The 15,659-nt window shown below is 50.8% G+C and overlaps 1 protein-coding gene across 1 annotated transcript in view; it reads right to left on the bottom strand.

Annotated features, from left to right (window-relative positions):
• Positions 1–15,659, bottom strand: part of LOC118783209 (glutamate receptor ionotropic, kainate 4-like) — a 148,309-nt gene that overhangs the window by 3,437 nt on the left and 129,213 nt on the right. Inside the window, exons 11-16 of the mRNA XM_036536963.1 lie at positions 13,192–13,299; positions 7,704–7,907; positions 4,354–4,467; positions 1,305–1,414; positions 423–596; positions 158–323 (exon numbers count right to left, since the gene is read on the bottom strand). Of these exons, the coding sequence (XP_036392856.1) occupies positions 158–323; positions 423–596; positions 1,305–1,414; positions 4,354–4,467; positions 7,704–7,907; positions 13,192–13,299 (876 nt within the window). The remainder of the gene's footprint in view (positions 1–157; positions 324–422; positions 597–1,304; positions 1,415–4,353; positions 4,468–7,703; positions 7,908–13,191; positions 13,300–15,659) is intronic.

The following is a 15,659-nucleotide window of genomic DNA, read 5'->3' as shown; positions in this document are numbered from 1 at the left end:
TAACTGTAATGGGATGCAGTTTGTGTAACTGAGCACTTAGGTTAAGTGTCCTTATTGAGCAGGGACATCATACATAAACTGCATTGGCTGGTTCTGTTCTGTCCTGTAAGAGCATTGCCCGGTTTCTGCAGAGGCAGAGTGAAGGGGAATGTGGAACCTGGAAGAAGGTCATGGTGGAGCCGCCATGCATGGTGCCGTACTCGATGGCCGTCTGGTCGGCCAGGTCATCCACCGACTCGATGGGCACCTCCATCCTCTGCACGGTGAGGAAGGCCGCCAGGTTGGCCGTGTAGGAGGAGATGATGATGAGGGTGAAGGCCCACCTGCACAAACACACACAGAAAAAGAACACGGGAGAGTGCACAATAACGTTCACTGCTGTGTGTGTGTGAGACAGTGTGTGTGTGCGTGCGCGTTCTTACCACACTCCACTGACGCAACGTGTTGACAGGGCGCGGGGAGCGATCGTGGAGCCCTGCTGCATGAAGCCGCCCACAGGGAACCAGAAGCTGTTTCCCAGGGAGTACTGGTTAATGAGGAGGTTACAGCGCCCCTTCAAGCAGGGATGGGGAGTACACCACTCATAGGGGGTCAGCCTGAGAGATCAGGGAGAATCAGAGAGACACAAAGAGAGGATGCTGCTGAGACCAGCACTCCGTGTGTGTGAGAGAGTGTGTGTGAGCGTGTGTGTGAGTGTGTGTGCGAGTGTGTGTGTGTGCGTGTGCGTGTGTGTGTGTGTGTGTGTGTGTGTGGTTGTGTGTGTGAGTGTGTGTGTGTGTGTGTGTGTCTCGGCTGCTTCAGCAGGAATTGTACTGATCTGCACGGTTCTGTTCTGCATGGAAGCAGCTGGTTACTTTGTCTCATGCTGAAAAGCAGCATAAACTTCTCTTTAATCCCATTTCAGGCTTAATCAGCTCAATGTAAACAAACATCTCACTGAATACTCAGGTACCCAGAGCTCTCTCAACTGAACCCTTTATGATCATAAATCTCAAAATTCCACTGCATTCTCTCCTGCAGCCTCCGCAAGCTTTACCAATGAAACCAGCAGCCACCTCACCTTTCCTGTCAATCAAGAGTCACAGAGACTGTTTTCTGTGCCCCCAGCTACCACTTCGGGGATTAAATACACATTTCAAATGCGCTAAATACACAGAAAGTATTTCAAATATGCTAAATACTATTATGTGACACTGGAAACATTGGATTATCTTCACAACTGTCAGTCATGGCAACAGTTCTGCATGTCGAACGACAGTTCCTCAGAACCACCAGCAGATGTCAGTGTGGTGCTGTAGACTGACCTGGCGACCAGGAAGAGGACGCAGCTGACAGCCAGGTAGGCCAGGAGCATGAAGAGCCAGACTCCGGGGGAGAAGGGGTCCAAGAAGGAGAAGTAACCCGGCCTACGACCCTGAAACATACAATCAACACATACGCATACATACACACACACACGCACACAGAGTATTCAAGACATGTATTTTTAATTTTCTTTAGAATATCCATCCTGGCATTCTACCATGTTTGCAGACCCTATACAGACACACTGTGACTGATGCAGTTCGGGGTTCCAGTAGCAGCAGCACCAGCAGGGCAGAGGGGCTGTACCTGGGCTGCACTCGATCCTGTGAGGCAGACGCTCCATAACGCCTCATAATGCCTACAGCTTCACTGCTCACTGCCTTTTTACTAACTACCTGCAGCGTTTGGTACAATGGAAGGCAGAGAGTGAACCAGTCATCCACATCAACTCACATTCCAGCATTTCTATCATCATCCAAAAATACATCATTAAACAATTATTTTGATTTTGAAGATTTTTTTTATCTCAGATTGCTTGAATAATCCTTTTTGAAAACGACAGTATAAGTTCTATCCACCCTCAATAACACCTCCATAAATTAGATACTGAAAGTCAGTCCAAAGAGTCAGTGCATATCAGATCTCTAGTTAAGAGGAAAAAGTGTAGATTGCAATGCATACAAATGATTAATTATTCCACAATTAGACCAGCAGAGAGCTGAATATTCATTAATGTGACTGTAATCATGTTCATATTAGTGTAATTGGGCAGAATGTAACTTGCACTTGCGAATCAGAGAGCTGTAATTTGAGCTGGGGCATAGCGCTGACCCGGGCCTATGAGGCACAGTGGCAGCTGCATTGCGGCCAATCGGATGGAGGCATTTTTCAGCAGCGAAAGCTTTGCACACGTCACTGTGTTTTCGGCTCTGTGGATCCGTGGACCTGCCTGTCTCTGGAGGGTGAGTCACCAAACCCCCACAGAGCCAGAGGGGTTGGGGCAGGAGATACTGGGGGAAAGCAATGACAAGGGCAGCAGCTACTGGGGCCGTGAATAACAGGGGTAACATATATGGGATTATGAGTAATGGAGGTAGCAAATATCGGGTTTAGACATAATGAGGGTAACAGATATTGAGGTTACAAATTACAGGAGTAACAGCTATGTGGGTGTTTGTCTCTCTCTCAGCGCAGGGAGGTGAGGGTTGGCCAGGCTGCAACTGCTGCACTGACCTCTGCTGCTCTGTCAGAGGGCTGGGACTGAAGCTTAGGACTGCTGTTATGGGGTGTCCTTTACAGAGAACACGCCCTGATCCCTCCTGTCCCAGCCCTGATCCCTCCTGGCCACGCCCTGACCTCTCATCACCACGCCCTGATCCCTCTTGACCACGCCCTCACCCCTGGCCATGCCCCAGTCCCTCTGAATCTTGCCCTCTGTCAGAATAGTCAGACTTGGCCTCTCTGCCCACAGCTCCATCACAACGAGCTGCAGTCTGTTTCTGATGTCCTGCAGACCATCTGATCCCTGTGGAGCTCAGTGTATTAGCAGGGGGCAGGGTGGATGCAGTGTGTGTCCAGTAGGGGGCAGCAGGCCTTATTCACACTCTTCCAAACCCTTACCATCCCCCCACTGTCCCAGTCACCTAACTGTCACAATAATTATTAATTATGAATATAATTCTATATATCCCACCCCTTCACATTCTCTCCCCCACACACATGCTCACACACACACACACACACACACACACACACACACACACACACACACTCACACACACACACACACACACACACACACACACACACACACACACACACACACACACACACTCACACACACACTCACACACACACACACACACACACACACACACACACACACACACACATATACACAGTGCTAAGTGCAGTGGTTAGCAGATTAAACACCCCTCAAACAGGCCATTCCCAGCAGCTGTGCAGCTCAGTTAAACTCCATCTGCTGCTTCCATTGATGCAAAATTTCATCTGGGCTCTGAAATGAGCAGCAGGGTGGGAGTCACTATGTCTGAAATCAATAAGTTTAAACTTAAACCAGCGGAGTGTCAAAAATCCAAATACGGGAGGTACCGTCTGCACCCTGTCAAGACACAAGAGGAAGTGCTGCAGGAGAGTGTGGAGCAAAGCAGGGCAGGGCAGATCGCAGCCACCAAGGAGCCTGGTTTCCAGGAGTCTGGTGACCACATTTTGCCCAGGTCAGTAAACTTCCCATTCTTTCCCACTTGGCACTGAGTTTTCTGTTTTTTTTTCTCCAGTGGAAAATCTACCATCTATCATAAAAATGCAGTATAATATGTGAAATTTGATTGATTGATTGATTGATGTGATATTAACAGCAGCATGTGCCTTGCAGAACCTTCTCCATCCTGCAGGGGGGGGGGGGGGGGGGCTCTGGGACACAGAGTGCATTACTCTGCTTAGATCAGCAGGATCAGCAGATTAATCACTGTTGGTTTTCTGGCATTAAAAGATCCCCTGCATTTTTCTGCACTGCCCTCTGCTGGTGGGGGCAGGGAGCTGCAGGTACAGGTGGGGAGGGATGGTAACATTTCTCACGTCTGTCTGTCAGCACACAGAAGCAGCAGTAAGTGCACACAGGGCAGCCTGTGATAGATAGGCCTGCTGCTTCTCACTGGTCATTTCTGCTCTCAGTGAGGCTGGATAAACTAAGATGTACACAGTCAGAGTGGCAAAGCGTGGCATTTTGCTATAGTGATTGGTTGTAGCATTCGGGTGTGGTGTCTGAGCCTGGCGTTTTGGTGTGGTGTTTGGGCATGGCATTCAAGTGTGGTATTTGGGTGTGGTGGCTGGGCGTGGCATTTCAGTGTAGTGTTTGGGTGTAGTGTGTGGGTGTGGCGTTTGGGCATTGCATTTCGGTGTAGTGTTTGGGTGTGGTGTTTAGTTGTGGCGTTTGGGTGTGGCATTTGGGTGTAGTGTTTGGGTGTGGCATTTGGGTGTGGTATTTTGGTGTGGTGTTTGGGTGTGGCAGTTGGGCAGCAGTCTCACCAGGTGCACACGGTACATGATGCTGATTCCCAGGGTCATGAAGGGCTTGGAGAAGTCAATGACCTTCTCTCTCTCTGCGGTGATGGTCAGTCCAGCCACGGCCAGATCGGCTTTCTGAAACACATGTTTTCTGGGTCAGTGTGTGTTCTTGGTGAACCTCTCACACACAGACAGCACAGACCCAGCACTGCTGCTCAAATAGCACACAGAACGTTACCCACATCTGGGTGAAGGGGGCGGAGTTAATGACCCGATTGAGAAAGTGGACTGGAGAGCACTAAAAGAGAAAAGTCCAGAATAGATATTTTAGACAGTCAAGTGAGTGCTGTACTTGATCTCTTTCATAATCAAAAATAGCATTTGTCGAGGTTTCTATGGGCCAGTAAGCTTAGAGCGTGTGCAGTGCTATTGCCTCTGATAAAGACCTTAACATCCCTGTGCTGTCAAAACATATGTAACCTCTTTCCCATTGAATAAACCTCTGATTGGCCTTTAACCTGGTGCTGTATGACTTGGCAGATTGTTATTAATAAAGGAATCATATTAGGCAATAAACACCGCAGTTCCACCCTCAGTGCCTGCAGGGTGATTCACTCTGCTTGGGAACACTGAGAAAGGTAAGATATCACATAATCAAATATCAAATAAATCCCACACTGATTTGAAATTTCAAAATAAATGTTTTTCACAAGAAATTTGAATGTATTTTGGGATTTTTGTGCTGGGTCTGTGAGCAGTGTGAGTGGCAGGATGCACCTGAGTGGATTCTACTGCTCCAGGGTCTGTTCCACACCCTGCTGGAAACCAGGGTTTCTCAGAATTTACTCTATTTACTTAATTTTTTTAAATACATTTCACATGTAATGCACACCACACCTTTCTGTGCATGGTGCTATGGCTGTACTTAACCAATTAAATGACAGGTGGAACAGAAACAGAACAGTAACTCTGAGCGTGAATATTCAGCATGGCTTCATGCAGACCCATTACACCCTGCCCAAAGCAGGCAGGTGCCCCCCTCTGAGGGTACTCTGTCCCACAGGGGTGTATCTGACAGACTCGGGAGGAGGCAGGAGTCCAGAAAAGCATTGCTTCACAAAAGTAGCACTGCGCATGAGCTGCTCCCAGTCTGGTTAAAAGGCTTGACATCTTTTATCAACAGCATCAGTTATTCTGTCACTGTGAAATCAGACTGGAGCTCCGTTTTCAGACCACAGCACAGAGAAATCTGGCCTCTTCTAAAACACATTCAGGCAACAATAGCAACTGCTGAAATATTTATAAATCTGCTGAACATTAAAACTGATTACCTGGTGCTTCTCTAACAGAGAGAGGAGAATGGTCTATACCCGTGTTTCCCAACCCTGCTCCTGGAGGCACACTGTCCTGCATATCTTCTATGTATCCTTCCTGCTTGACTAAATCAGGTGTGCTCAGCTAATCAAAAGTGCCACTGATGAGTTCAGTCAGGTAGGTAGAGCAGGGATAGATAGAAGATATGCAGGACGGTGTGCCTTCAGGAGCAGGGTTGGGAAACGCTGGTCTATACAGATTCAGCTTTAAATAATGCATTACTGTTGCGTTACTTTCCAAAGTGTTTGTATCCGTTTTTCACTCAATCATGAGACAGGGCACCAGAAAACAACGATCAGAGTGTCTGCAGGATGCTGAATAATGCATGGAGTGAGTTTTCCTTGGGTGTCCTGTGTGTGTCTGTGGGCTCTGTGTGTCTGTGTGTGTCTGTGTGCTGTGTGTGTCTGTGTGTGTCTGTGTGTCTGTGTCTGTATGCTGTGTATATCTGTGTGTGTCTGTGTGCTGTGTGTGTCTGTGTGCGTCTGTGTGTCTGTGTGTGTCCGTGTGTCTGTGTGCGTCTGTGGACTCTGTGTGTGTCTGTGGGCTCTGTGTGTGTCTGTGTGTGTCTGTGTGTCTGTGGGCTTTGTGTGTGTCTGCAGTCTGTGTGTGTCTGTGTGAGTGTGAACGTGTGTGTCTGTGGGCTCTGTGTGTGTCTGCAGTCTCTGTGGGCTCTGTGTGTCTGTGTGTGTGTGTGTCTGTGGGCTGTGTGTGTGTCTGTGTGTGTCTGTGTGTGTCTGTGGGCTGTGTGTGTGTCTGTGTGTGTCTGTGTGTCTGTGTGTGTCTGTGGGCTGTGTGTGTGTCTGTGTGTGTCTGTGTGTGTCTGTGGGCTGTGTGTGTGTCTGTGTGTGTCTGTGGGCTGTGTGTGTGTCTGTGTGTGTCTGCAGTCTCTGTGGGCTCTGTGTGTCTGTGTGTCTGTGGGCCTGTGGGCTCTGTGTGTCTGTGTGTCTGTGGGCTCTGTGTGTCTGTGTGTCTGTGGGCCTGTGTGTCTGTGTGTCTGTGGGCCTGTGTGTGCCTGTGTGTGTCTGCGTGTGTCTGTGGGCTCTGGGGACCGGTGTGTGTGTCTCTGCCACCTATGCTCCTACACCAGAGTCTGTCCAAGAGGTGTCTCTGACTCAAATGCCTTCCTCATGCACCCTCCCCCACCCTCCACCCCCCCATACTGACACAGCAACAGGTGCCAGCCAATTAAAAGCAGGGATGTCCGAGGTCAGTGCAGGCAGCACACTTCAGAGGCTGGTGCTGATGGGACTGAGCCTTCCCCCCTCTTTATTCCTGTAATGATGCTGCCCTTCATCAGCCTGAGAACCTCTCCCACCCCTCCCCACTGTACAGCTGACTTATAAGTGTGCCTGCTTTTGCGGCTCTTTGCCAAAGACTTAAGGACAATAATGCAGATGTTTGAACACAATTCCATCTGCACCACTTTACCTGTAGAATGAACCAAACATCAAAGAACAGAGCAATCAACCATAAATGTGTGTAAATAGATCATATTTCTGCTGAAAAGGGCAACAACTTTGCGTAGACAGGAATTTATGGAGTGTGAAGGAGTATTCCAGCAGCTCTCTGTCAGAGGCTGTCAGGGGCAACAGGCTGGTGATGGCTGGCAGAGTCCTCTGTTTCCACAGAGTCCACCATGCCACAGGCTGTATGACCTCTGACCTCTGCAGGGGTTTGGGAGGGAAGAGTGAGGGTGTTAGACGGGTTCCTGCACTTGTATCTCTACCAGCTAGCTTGTACCTTGTCTGGCCAACTGTTGAAACTTGGTCATGCAGCACTTTTAATATTGTTGACTGCTTATGGTTGTTTTCTTGTGTTGTACTCTGCCTCACTTGTAAGTTGCTTTGGATAAAAGCGTCTGCTAAATGAGTTAATGTAAATGTGCATGGGCAGCTGGAGGTGATGGGCAGTGATCATGACCATGAGGCGGGGGGAGAGGAGGTGTGATGCTCAGAGCCACTGGTGTAAGTGATGTGGAGCAGGATGGGGCTCCTCACCCTGGAGATGAGCTCTCCCACCATGCCGGTCCAGGTGCCGTTGGCCCCAGGGACGCCGTACACTCCGTCAGCCACCAGCCGGATGCGGTACTTGAACTTGAGAATGGCAGCCAGCTCCTTCAGCATGTCCACGCAGAAGCCCTCATAGCGATCATTCCCCTCCAGCTCCTGGTGGTTCTGCCGCAACATCACATACGGGTTCTCCTGCAAGCATACCACGCTGTGCCATCACCCAGCCACCAGGGGGAGCTGTCGACACCCCCCCACCTCACAGAAACCCCACTCTCTCTCCTCAACATCAGGGTTATTTACAGCCTGCTGTCATGGCAGGCTGAGACAGCATCTGATTTACTTCAGTGGAAATGCAATTTATCACTTAATCTGTTGGCAAAATAAGCAATGCATATAATATGAGCTCCAGACTCTGAATGTAGATTTACCTTTTTTCAAACAATGGTTTACAACAGCTTGTGCTTACTTTCTGTGCCAGAGTGGAATGTTGTTTTAAATCATTTTTGCTGTTATTGTGAAATATGTTAGCTAATATATTACTCTAAAAGTTGCATAATTTCATATAAATAACATTCATGTCAAATGCTAAACTGGACCTATACTTTATACACAAGACATATGGCGCAAGTGAAATGAATCTGAACAGAATTTAATTAAACTCAACTAACTGATAACATTTTACCAGAATATTTCATATATTTAGCAGAACTTTTTGGCTTTACTTTGTTGCGAGCAGCAGTGGTTGACAGCCTTTCCAGTGACAGTGAATGCTTTTGACTGAAAGCAGTTTCACTCTCTCTGATATGTCAAAGGAAATGACATCAAAGCGGCAGAGACAGCACACTCCATGGGCCCCTGCTGGTGCTCTCTGTGCAGGCTCTGCCCATACACTTCATTACCATGGCGATATTGGTAAAAACCAAGACTTTCCTAGACCATGTCACCATGGCGACATTTGTATACTGTTCCTGCCAGGTGAAGCCCTGGTGCCAGTCCTGGCTCTCGCTCACACATGCTTGCCTGAGGACACAGCTGCCGCTGTCATGGAAAACACTGCAAAGCAGGGTCAGGGTGCGTGTAACACACTCTGAGACACGCGGCAGGGTCAGGGTGCATGTAACACACTCTGAGACACGCGGCAGGGTCGGGGTGCATGTAACACACTCTGAGACACGCAGCAGGGTCAGGGTGCGTGTAACACACTCTGAGACACGCAGCAGGGTCAGGGTGCATGTAACACACTCTGAGACACGCAGCAGGGTCAGGGTGCGTGTAACACTCTGAGACACGCAGCAGGGTCAGGGTGCGTGTAACACTCTGAGACACGCAGCAGGGTCGGGGTGTGTGTAACACACTCTGAGACACGCGGCAGGGTCGGGGTGCGTGTAACACACCCTGAGACACGCAGCAGGGTCGGGGTGTGTGTAACACTCTGAGACACGCAGCAGGGTCGGGGTGTGTGTAACACTCTGAGACACGCAGCAGGGTCAGGGTGCGTGTAACACACTCTGAGACACGCGGCAGGGTCAGGGTGCGTGTAACACACTCTGAGACACGCGGCAGGGTCAGGGTGCATGTAACACACTCTGAGACACGCGGCAGGGTCGGGGTGCGTTTGGGGCCTGATTCTTGAGGAACTGTGTAAATGCAATCCCTCCGTTTGTTCATTAGCTCATTAAATCACTCAGACATGCTGCCAATCTGCAGGTCTGACAGCCCAGCTGGCCTTACGCTGCCAAACGCAGCAAATGCAATATAAATGCAAATATCCTCCCCTGCAGCGCAACACGAGCACTCAGGCATTCCGCTGGACGCCTCTGCAAAGGCCTTGCTTGTTAAAGGCCTGTGCTGCGCAGACACACACCTCACGGATTCCGCCAACACGTCGGGGCCTCCAAGCCAAGCGCAGCTTCAGTTCATTAGAAGCCGACCGAATGCTGCTTGCACTCGCCATTGCCCGATGAGTGTGAACACAATCATAGTGTTTTCTTTTATTTATAATTGACCTGTGATTAGTTGGTTCCACTGGGTGGAAAAGTGCTGCCAGTTGGTCAACCTGGTTAACTGCAGACGAATAAAATTAGACATGGCATTGACCCATCAATCATAAAAATACAGCACCGACATCAATCAATAAACCCCAGCATTATCAACCCAAACCATCTGCCCATAGCAGGGATTGACCCACAGCCTGCAGAAATAATCTTTCAGACTAACGGTGCTGAATGCAGGCCACCTGACAAACTGAAACACTTACACTTTCAGCTGTGCTTAATCGAACACGTCCTGTCTAAACAGGCTGCTTCCAGCCTGTCTGTCTCTGGGGGCAGCCAGGAACATAGCTGGCTACATTAGGTTAGTTAGTTCCACAGCTCTCACAGTGCTGTATGTGGTGTAGCGCTGTATGTAGTGCTGTATGTAGCGTAGCGCTGTATGTAGCGCTGTATATAGTGCTGTATGTAGCGTAGCGCTGTGTGTAGCGTAGTGCTGTATATAGTGCTGTATGTAGCGTAGCGCTGTATGTAGTGCTGTATGTAGCGTAGCGCTGTATGTAGTGCTGTATGTAGCATAGCGCTGTATGTAGTGCTGTATGTAGCGTAGCGCTGTATGTAGTGCTGTATGTAGCGCTGTGTGTAGCGTAGCGCTGTATATAGTGCTGTATGTAGCGTAGCGCTGTAGCCTATGTAGTGCTGTATGTAGCATAGCGCTGTGTGTAGCGCTGTATATAGTGCTGTATGTAGCGTAGCGCTGTATGTGCAGAATCAGGTAGGATCAGGTCAACCGCTGCATGTGTGCATCTAAGCCCACATCCTGCCACGCCCATCAGTGATGTAATCATGACCTTGGCCTGCGTCTGGTTGCCGGTTGTAAGATGGGGTGATGCTCTGGGTGGGGCAAGGTGCAGACCAGTTTGGAGGTACTCAGTTTGGGGGTACCTTTCACAGGAGCATGACGTGCACAGAAGGGTGTGGAGAGGGGTGCTGTTTCTAATATTTCGATACCGATAGCATGGAAAAGCTGCTGTACTGAGGAAAATACCAACAGATTCAAAAACATTTAAAACAAACTCGACACACAACCTGAACCGCAGCAGCTGTGTCTCTGCAGATGAAAAGTAATTCCAGGCTCTCTCCCGGTGACAGGAGCCCCCGCTGTGATAAACCACCTGCAGGGCTACAGGTGAGAGATCCTGCAGGACCCCCCCCCAAACCGGCGCTCTGCAGCACAGTCTGATGAATGGGCTCAGATAGCAGCAGAATTGCTCCTCGGTGGCTTTTTAAAATTTAGTAAGAGAATTCATACATCTTCAAAGTGAAAGTGTTGCACGGCCTCTTCAGTCCTCTCCGCTGTGTGAAATCGTTTTGCGAAAGCCCTGGCTAACAGCAGCTACACCTGCTGCATTCTGATAGCGTGTGGAGCCCCCTGCCTCTGCTCCAACATACTGTATATTACACATAAAATCCCCTTTTCTCATTCAGGATTATTACATTTACTGTTCTTGTTTTAAGGTAATAGTTCTATCAATCCTACTCTGCAGTGTATTTGCCCTGTCTGCAGTGTATTTGCCCTGTCTGCAGTGCGTTTGCCCTGTCTGCAGTGCGTTTGCCCTGTCTGCAGTGTATTTGCCCTGTCTGCGGTGCGTTTGCCCTGTCTGCAGTGCGTTTGCCCTGTCTGCAGTGTATTTGCCCTGTCTGCGGTGCGTTTGCCCTGTCTGCAGTGTATTTGCCCTGTCTGCAGTGCGTTTGCCCTGTCTGCAGTGCGTTTGCCCTGTCTGCGGTGCGTTTGCCCTGTCTGCGGTGCGTTTGCCCTGTCTGCGGTGTATTTGCCCTGTCTGCAGTGCGTTTGCCCTGTCTGCAGTGCGTTTGCCCTGTCTGCGGTGCGTTTGCCCTGTCTGCAGTGCGTTTGCCCTGTCTGCAGTGTATTTGCCCTGTCTGCAGTGCGTTTGCCCTGTCTGTGGTGTATTTGCCCTGTCTGCAGTGCGTTTGCCCTGTCTGTGGTGTATTTGCCCTGTCTGCAGTGTATTTGCCCTGTCTGCAGTGCGTTTGCCCTGTCTGCAGTGTATTTGCCCTGTCTGCAGTGCGTTTGCCCTGTCTGTGGTGTATTTGCCCTGTCTGCAGTGTATTTGCCCTGTCTGCAGTGCAGTGTGTTTGCCCTGTCTGCGGTGCGTTTGCCCTGTCTGTGGTGCGTTTGCCCTGTCTGCAGTGCATTTGCCCTGTCTGCAGTGTATTTGCCCTGTCTGTGGTGTATTTGCCCTGTCTGCAGTGCGTTTGCCCTGTCTGTGGTGTATTTGCCCTGTCTGCAGTGCGTTTGCCCTGTCTGCAGTGCGTTTGCCCTGTCTGCAGTGTATTTGCCCTGTCTGCGGTGCGTTTGCCCTGTCTGCAGTGTGTTTGCCCTGTCTGCAGTGCGTTTGCCCTGTCTGCAGTGCGTTTGCCCTGTCTGCAGTGTATTTGCCCTGTCTGCAGTGCAGTGTATTTGCCCTGTCTGCAGTGTATTTGCCCTGTCTGCGGTGCGTTTGCCCTGTCTGCGGTGCGTTTGCCCTGTCTGCAGTGTGTTTGCCCTGTCTGCGGTGTGTTTGCCCTGTCTGCAGTGTGTTTGCCCTGTCTGCAGTGCGTTTGCCCTGTCTGCAGTGTGTTTGCCCTGCCTGCAGTGTGTTTGCCCTGTCTGCAGTGTATTTGCCCTGTCTGCAGTGTATTTGCCCTGTCTGCAGTGCATTTGCCCTGTCTGCGGTGCGTTTGCCCTGTCTGCAGTGCGTTTGCCCTGTCTGCAGTGTGTTTGCCCTGTCTGCAGTGTATTTGCCCTGTCTGCGGTGCGTTTGCCCTGTCTGCAGTGTGTTTGCCCTGTCTGCGGTGTGTTTGCCCTGTCTGCGGTGTATTTGCCCTGTCTGCAGTGCGTTTGCCCTGTCTGCGGTGTGTTTGCCCTGTCTGCAGTGCGTTTGCCCTGTCTGCGGTGCGTTTGCCCTGTCTGCGGTGCGTTTGCCCTGTCTGCGGTGTATTTGCCCTGTCTGCAGTGCGTTTGCCCTGTCTGCAGTGCGTTTGCCCTGTCTGCAGTGCGTTTGCCCTGTCTGCAGTGCGTTTGCCCTGTCTGCAGTGTATTTGCCCTGTCTGCAGTGCGTTTGCCCTGTCTGCAGTGTGTTTGCCCTGTCTGCAGTGCGTTTGCCCTGTCTGCAGTGTGTTTGCCCTGTCTGCAGTGCAGTGCGTTTGCCCTGTCTGCAGTGTATTTGCCCTGTCTGCAGTGTGTTTGCCCTGTCTGCAGTGTGTTTGCCCTGTCTGCAGTGCATTTGCCCTGTCTGCAGTGTGTTTGCCCTGTCTGCAGTGCGTTTGCCCTGTCTGCGGTGTATTTGCCCTGTCTGCGGTGCGTTTGCCCTGTCTGCGGTGCGTTTGCCCTGTCTGCAGTGCGTTTGCCCTGTCTGCGGTGCGTTTGCCCTGTCTGCGGTGTGTTTTCCAGGTGTGTGGTGCAGCAGGGAGTGTGTACTCACCAGGATGGTCGTGATAATGAGGGTGGTGTTGAACAGACTGTCAGTCACGTTCAGGGAGGGCAGCTTCCTCTCCATGGACAATCCCTGCTCGGAATGCCACTGACCGATCTGGAGACAAACACACACACACACAAACACACACACACACACACACACACACACACACACACACACACACACACACACACACACACACACACACACACACACACAGATCAGTAACAGCACACCTGTAACTTGCCAGGTTTTTGCAGAAAGGTAGCAGAGCAGCAGGGGTGACAGACACCTCACACACACAGCTCTGCTTCAGCGCACCCCCCAGCTCTGAGGCGTTTTCATTATCAATGAAACATCAGTGCGCTTAGTGGGGGCAGCTGTCTGGTGTCTGCTGTGGTCTTGCAACTTAATTGATGTGTCCCTCTGTGCTCTCCCTCCAGCGTGTCTGTGTTCAGGCCCCTCACACAGCAAACGCTGACTGACACAACCACCACCAACACCCCACACATACACAACCACCACCAACACCCCACACATACACAACCACCACCAACACCCCACACATACACAACCACTACCAACACCAACACCCCACACATACACAACCACCACCAACACCCCACACATACACAACCACCACCAACACCCCACACATACACAACCACTACCAACACCAACACCCCACACATACACAACCACCACCAACACCCCACACATACACAACCACTACCAACACCAACACCCCACACATACACAACCACCACCAACACCCCACACATACACAACCACTACCACCACCAACACCCCACACATACACAACCACCACCAACACCCCACACATACACAACCACCACCAACACCAACACCCCACACATACACAACCACCACCAACACCCCACACATACACAACCACTACCACCACCAACACCCCACACATACACAACCACTACCACCACCAACACCCCACACATACACAACCACCACCATCACCCCACACATACACAACCACCACCAACACCCCACACATACACAACCACCACCAACACCCCACACATACACAACCACCACCAACACCAACACCCCACACATACACAACCACCGCCAACACCCCACACATACACAACCACTACCACCACCAACACCCCACACATACACAACCACCGCCAACACCCCACACATACACAACCACTACCACCACCAACACCCCACACATACACAACCACCGCCAACACCCCACACATACACAACCACCACCAACACCCCACACATACACAACCACCACCAACACCCCACACATACACAACCACCACCAACACCAACACCCCACACATACACAACCACCGCCAACACCCCACACATACACAACCACCGCCAACACCCCACACATACACAACCACCACCAACACCCCACACATACACAACCACCACCAACACCCCACACATACACAACCACCACCAACACCCCACACATACACAACCACTACCAACACCAACACCCCACACATACACAACCACCACCAACACCCCACACATACACAACCACCACCAACACCCCACACATACACAACCACTACCAACACCAACACCCCACACATACACAACCACCGCCAACACCCCACACATACACAACCACTACCAACACCAACACCCCACACATACACAACCACCACCAACACCCCACACATACACAACCACCACCAACACCCCACACATACACAACCACCACCACCACCAACACCCCACACATACACAACCACTACCACCACCAACACCCCACACATACACAACCACTACCACCACCAACACCCCACACATACACAACCACCACCATCACCCCACACATACACAACCACCACCAACACCCCACACATACACAACCACCACCAACACCAACACCCCACACATACACAACCACCACCAACACCCCACACATACACAACCACCACCAACACCCCACACATACACAACCACCGCCAACACCCCACACATACACAACCACCGCCAACACCCCACACATACACAACCACTACCAACACCAACACCCCACACATACACAACCACCGCCAACACCCCACACATACACAACCACCACCAACACCCCACACATACACAACCACCACCAACACCCCACACATACACAACCACTGCCAACACCCCACACATACACAACCACCACCAACACCCCACACATAAACAGATCCTGTGAGGCTTCACAGTCACAGTCTGCAGATTGCAGAGCAATGCGGAGCCCAGTCAGTAATCACTCATTGGTCAGAGTGTGAGCTGTACTGACAGCTGGATCTGCCGCTTTCCAGCGCGGTGCTGAGGAGTGAAAGCGGCTGTGTCAGGGGCTGCGCTGTGGGGCTGTCAGGACGAGGAGCTGCACAGCAGCATGGGAAAATGCACCCCGGGCAACAGCGGCAAATCTTTTAAACACACTGCCAGCTCCACATTACAACGTCAGGAAGAAC

The sequence above is a fragment of the Megalops cyprinoides genome, chromosome 9 (genome assembly GCF_013368585.1).
Source record: "Megalops cyprinoides isolate fMegCyp1 chromosome 9, fMegCyp1.pri, whole genome shotgun sequence".
Lineage (NCBI taxonomy): Eukaryota > Metazoa > Chordata > Actinopteri > Elopiformes > Megalopidae > Megalops > Megalops cyprinoides.
Note: the sequence above shows the minus strand (reverse complement) of the source record. Positions and strands in the feature narration are given on the sequence as shown.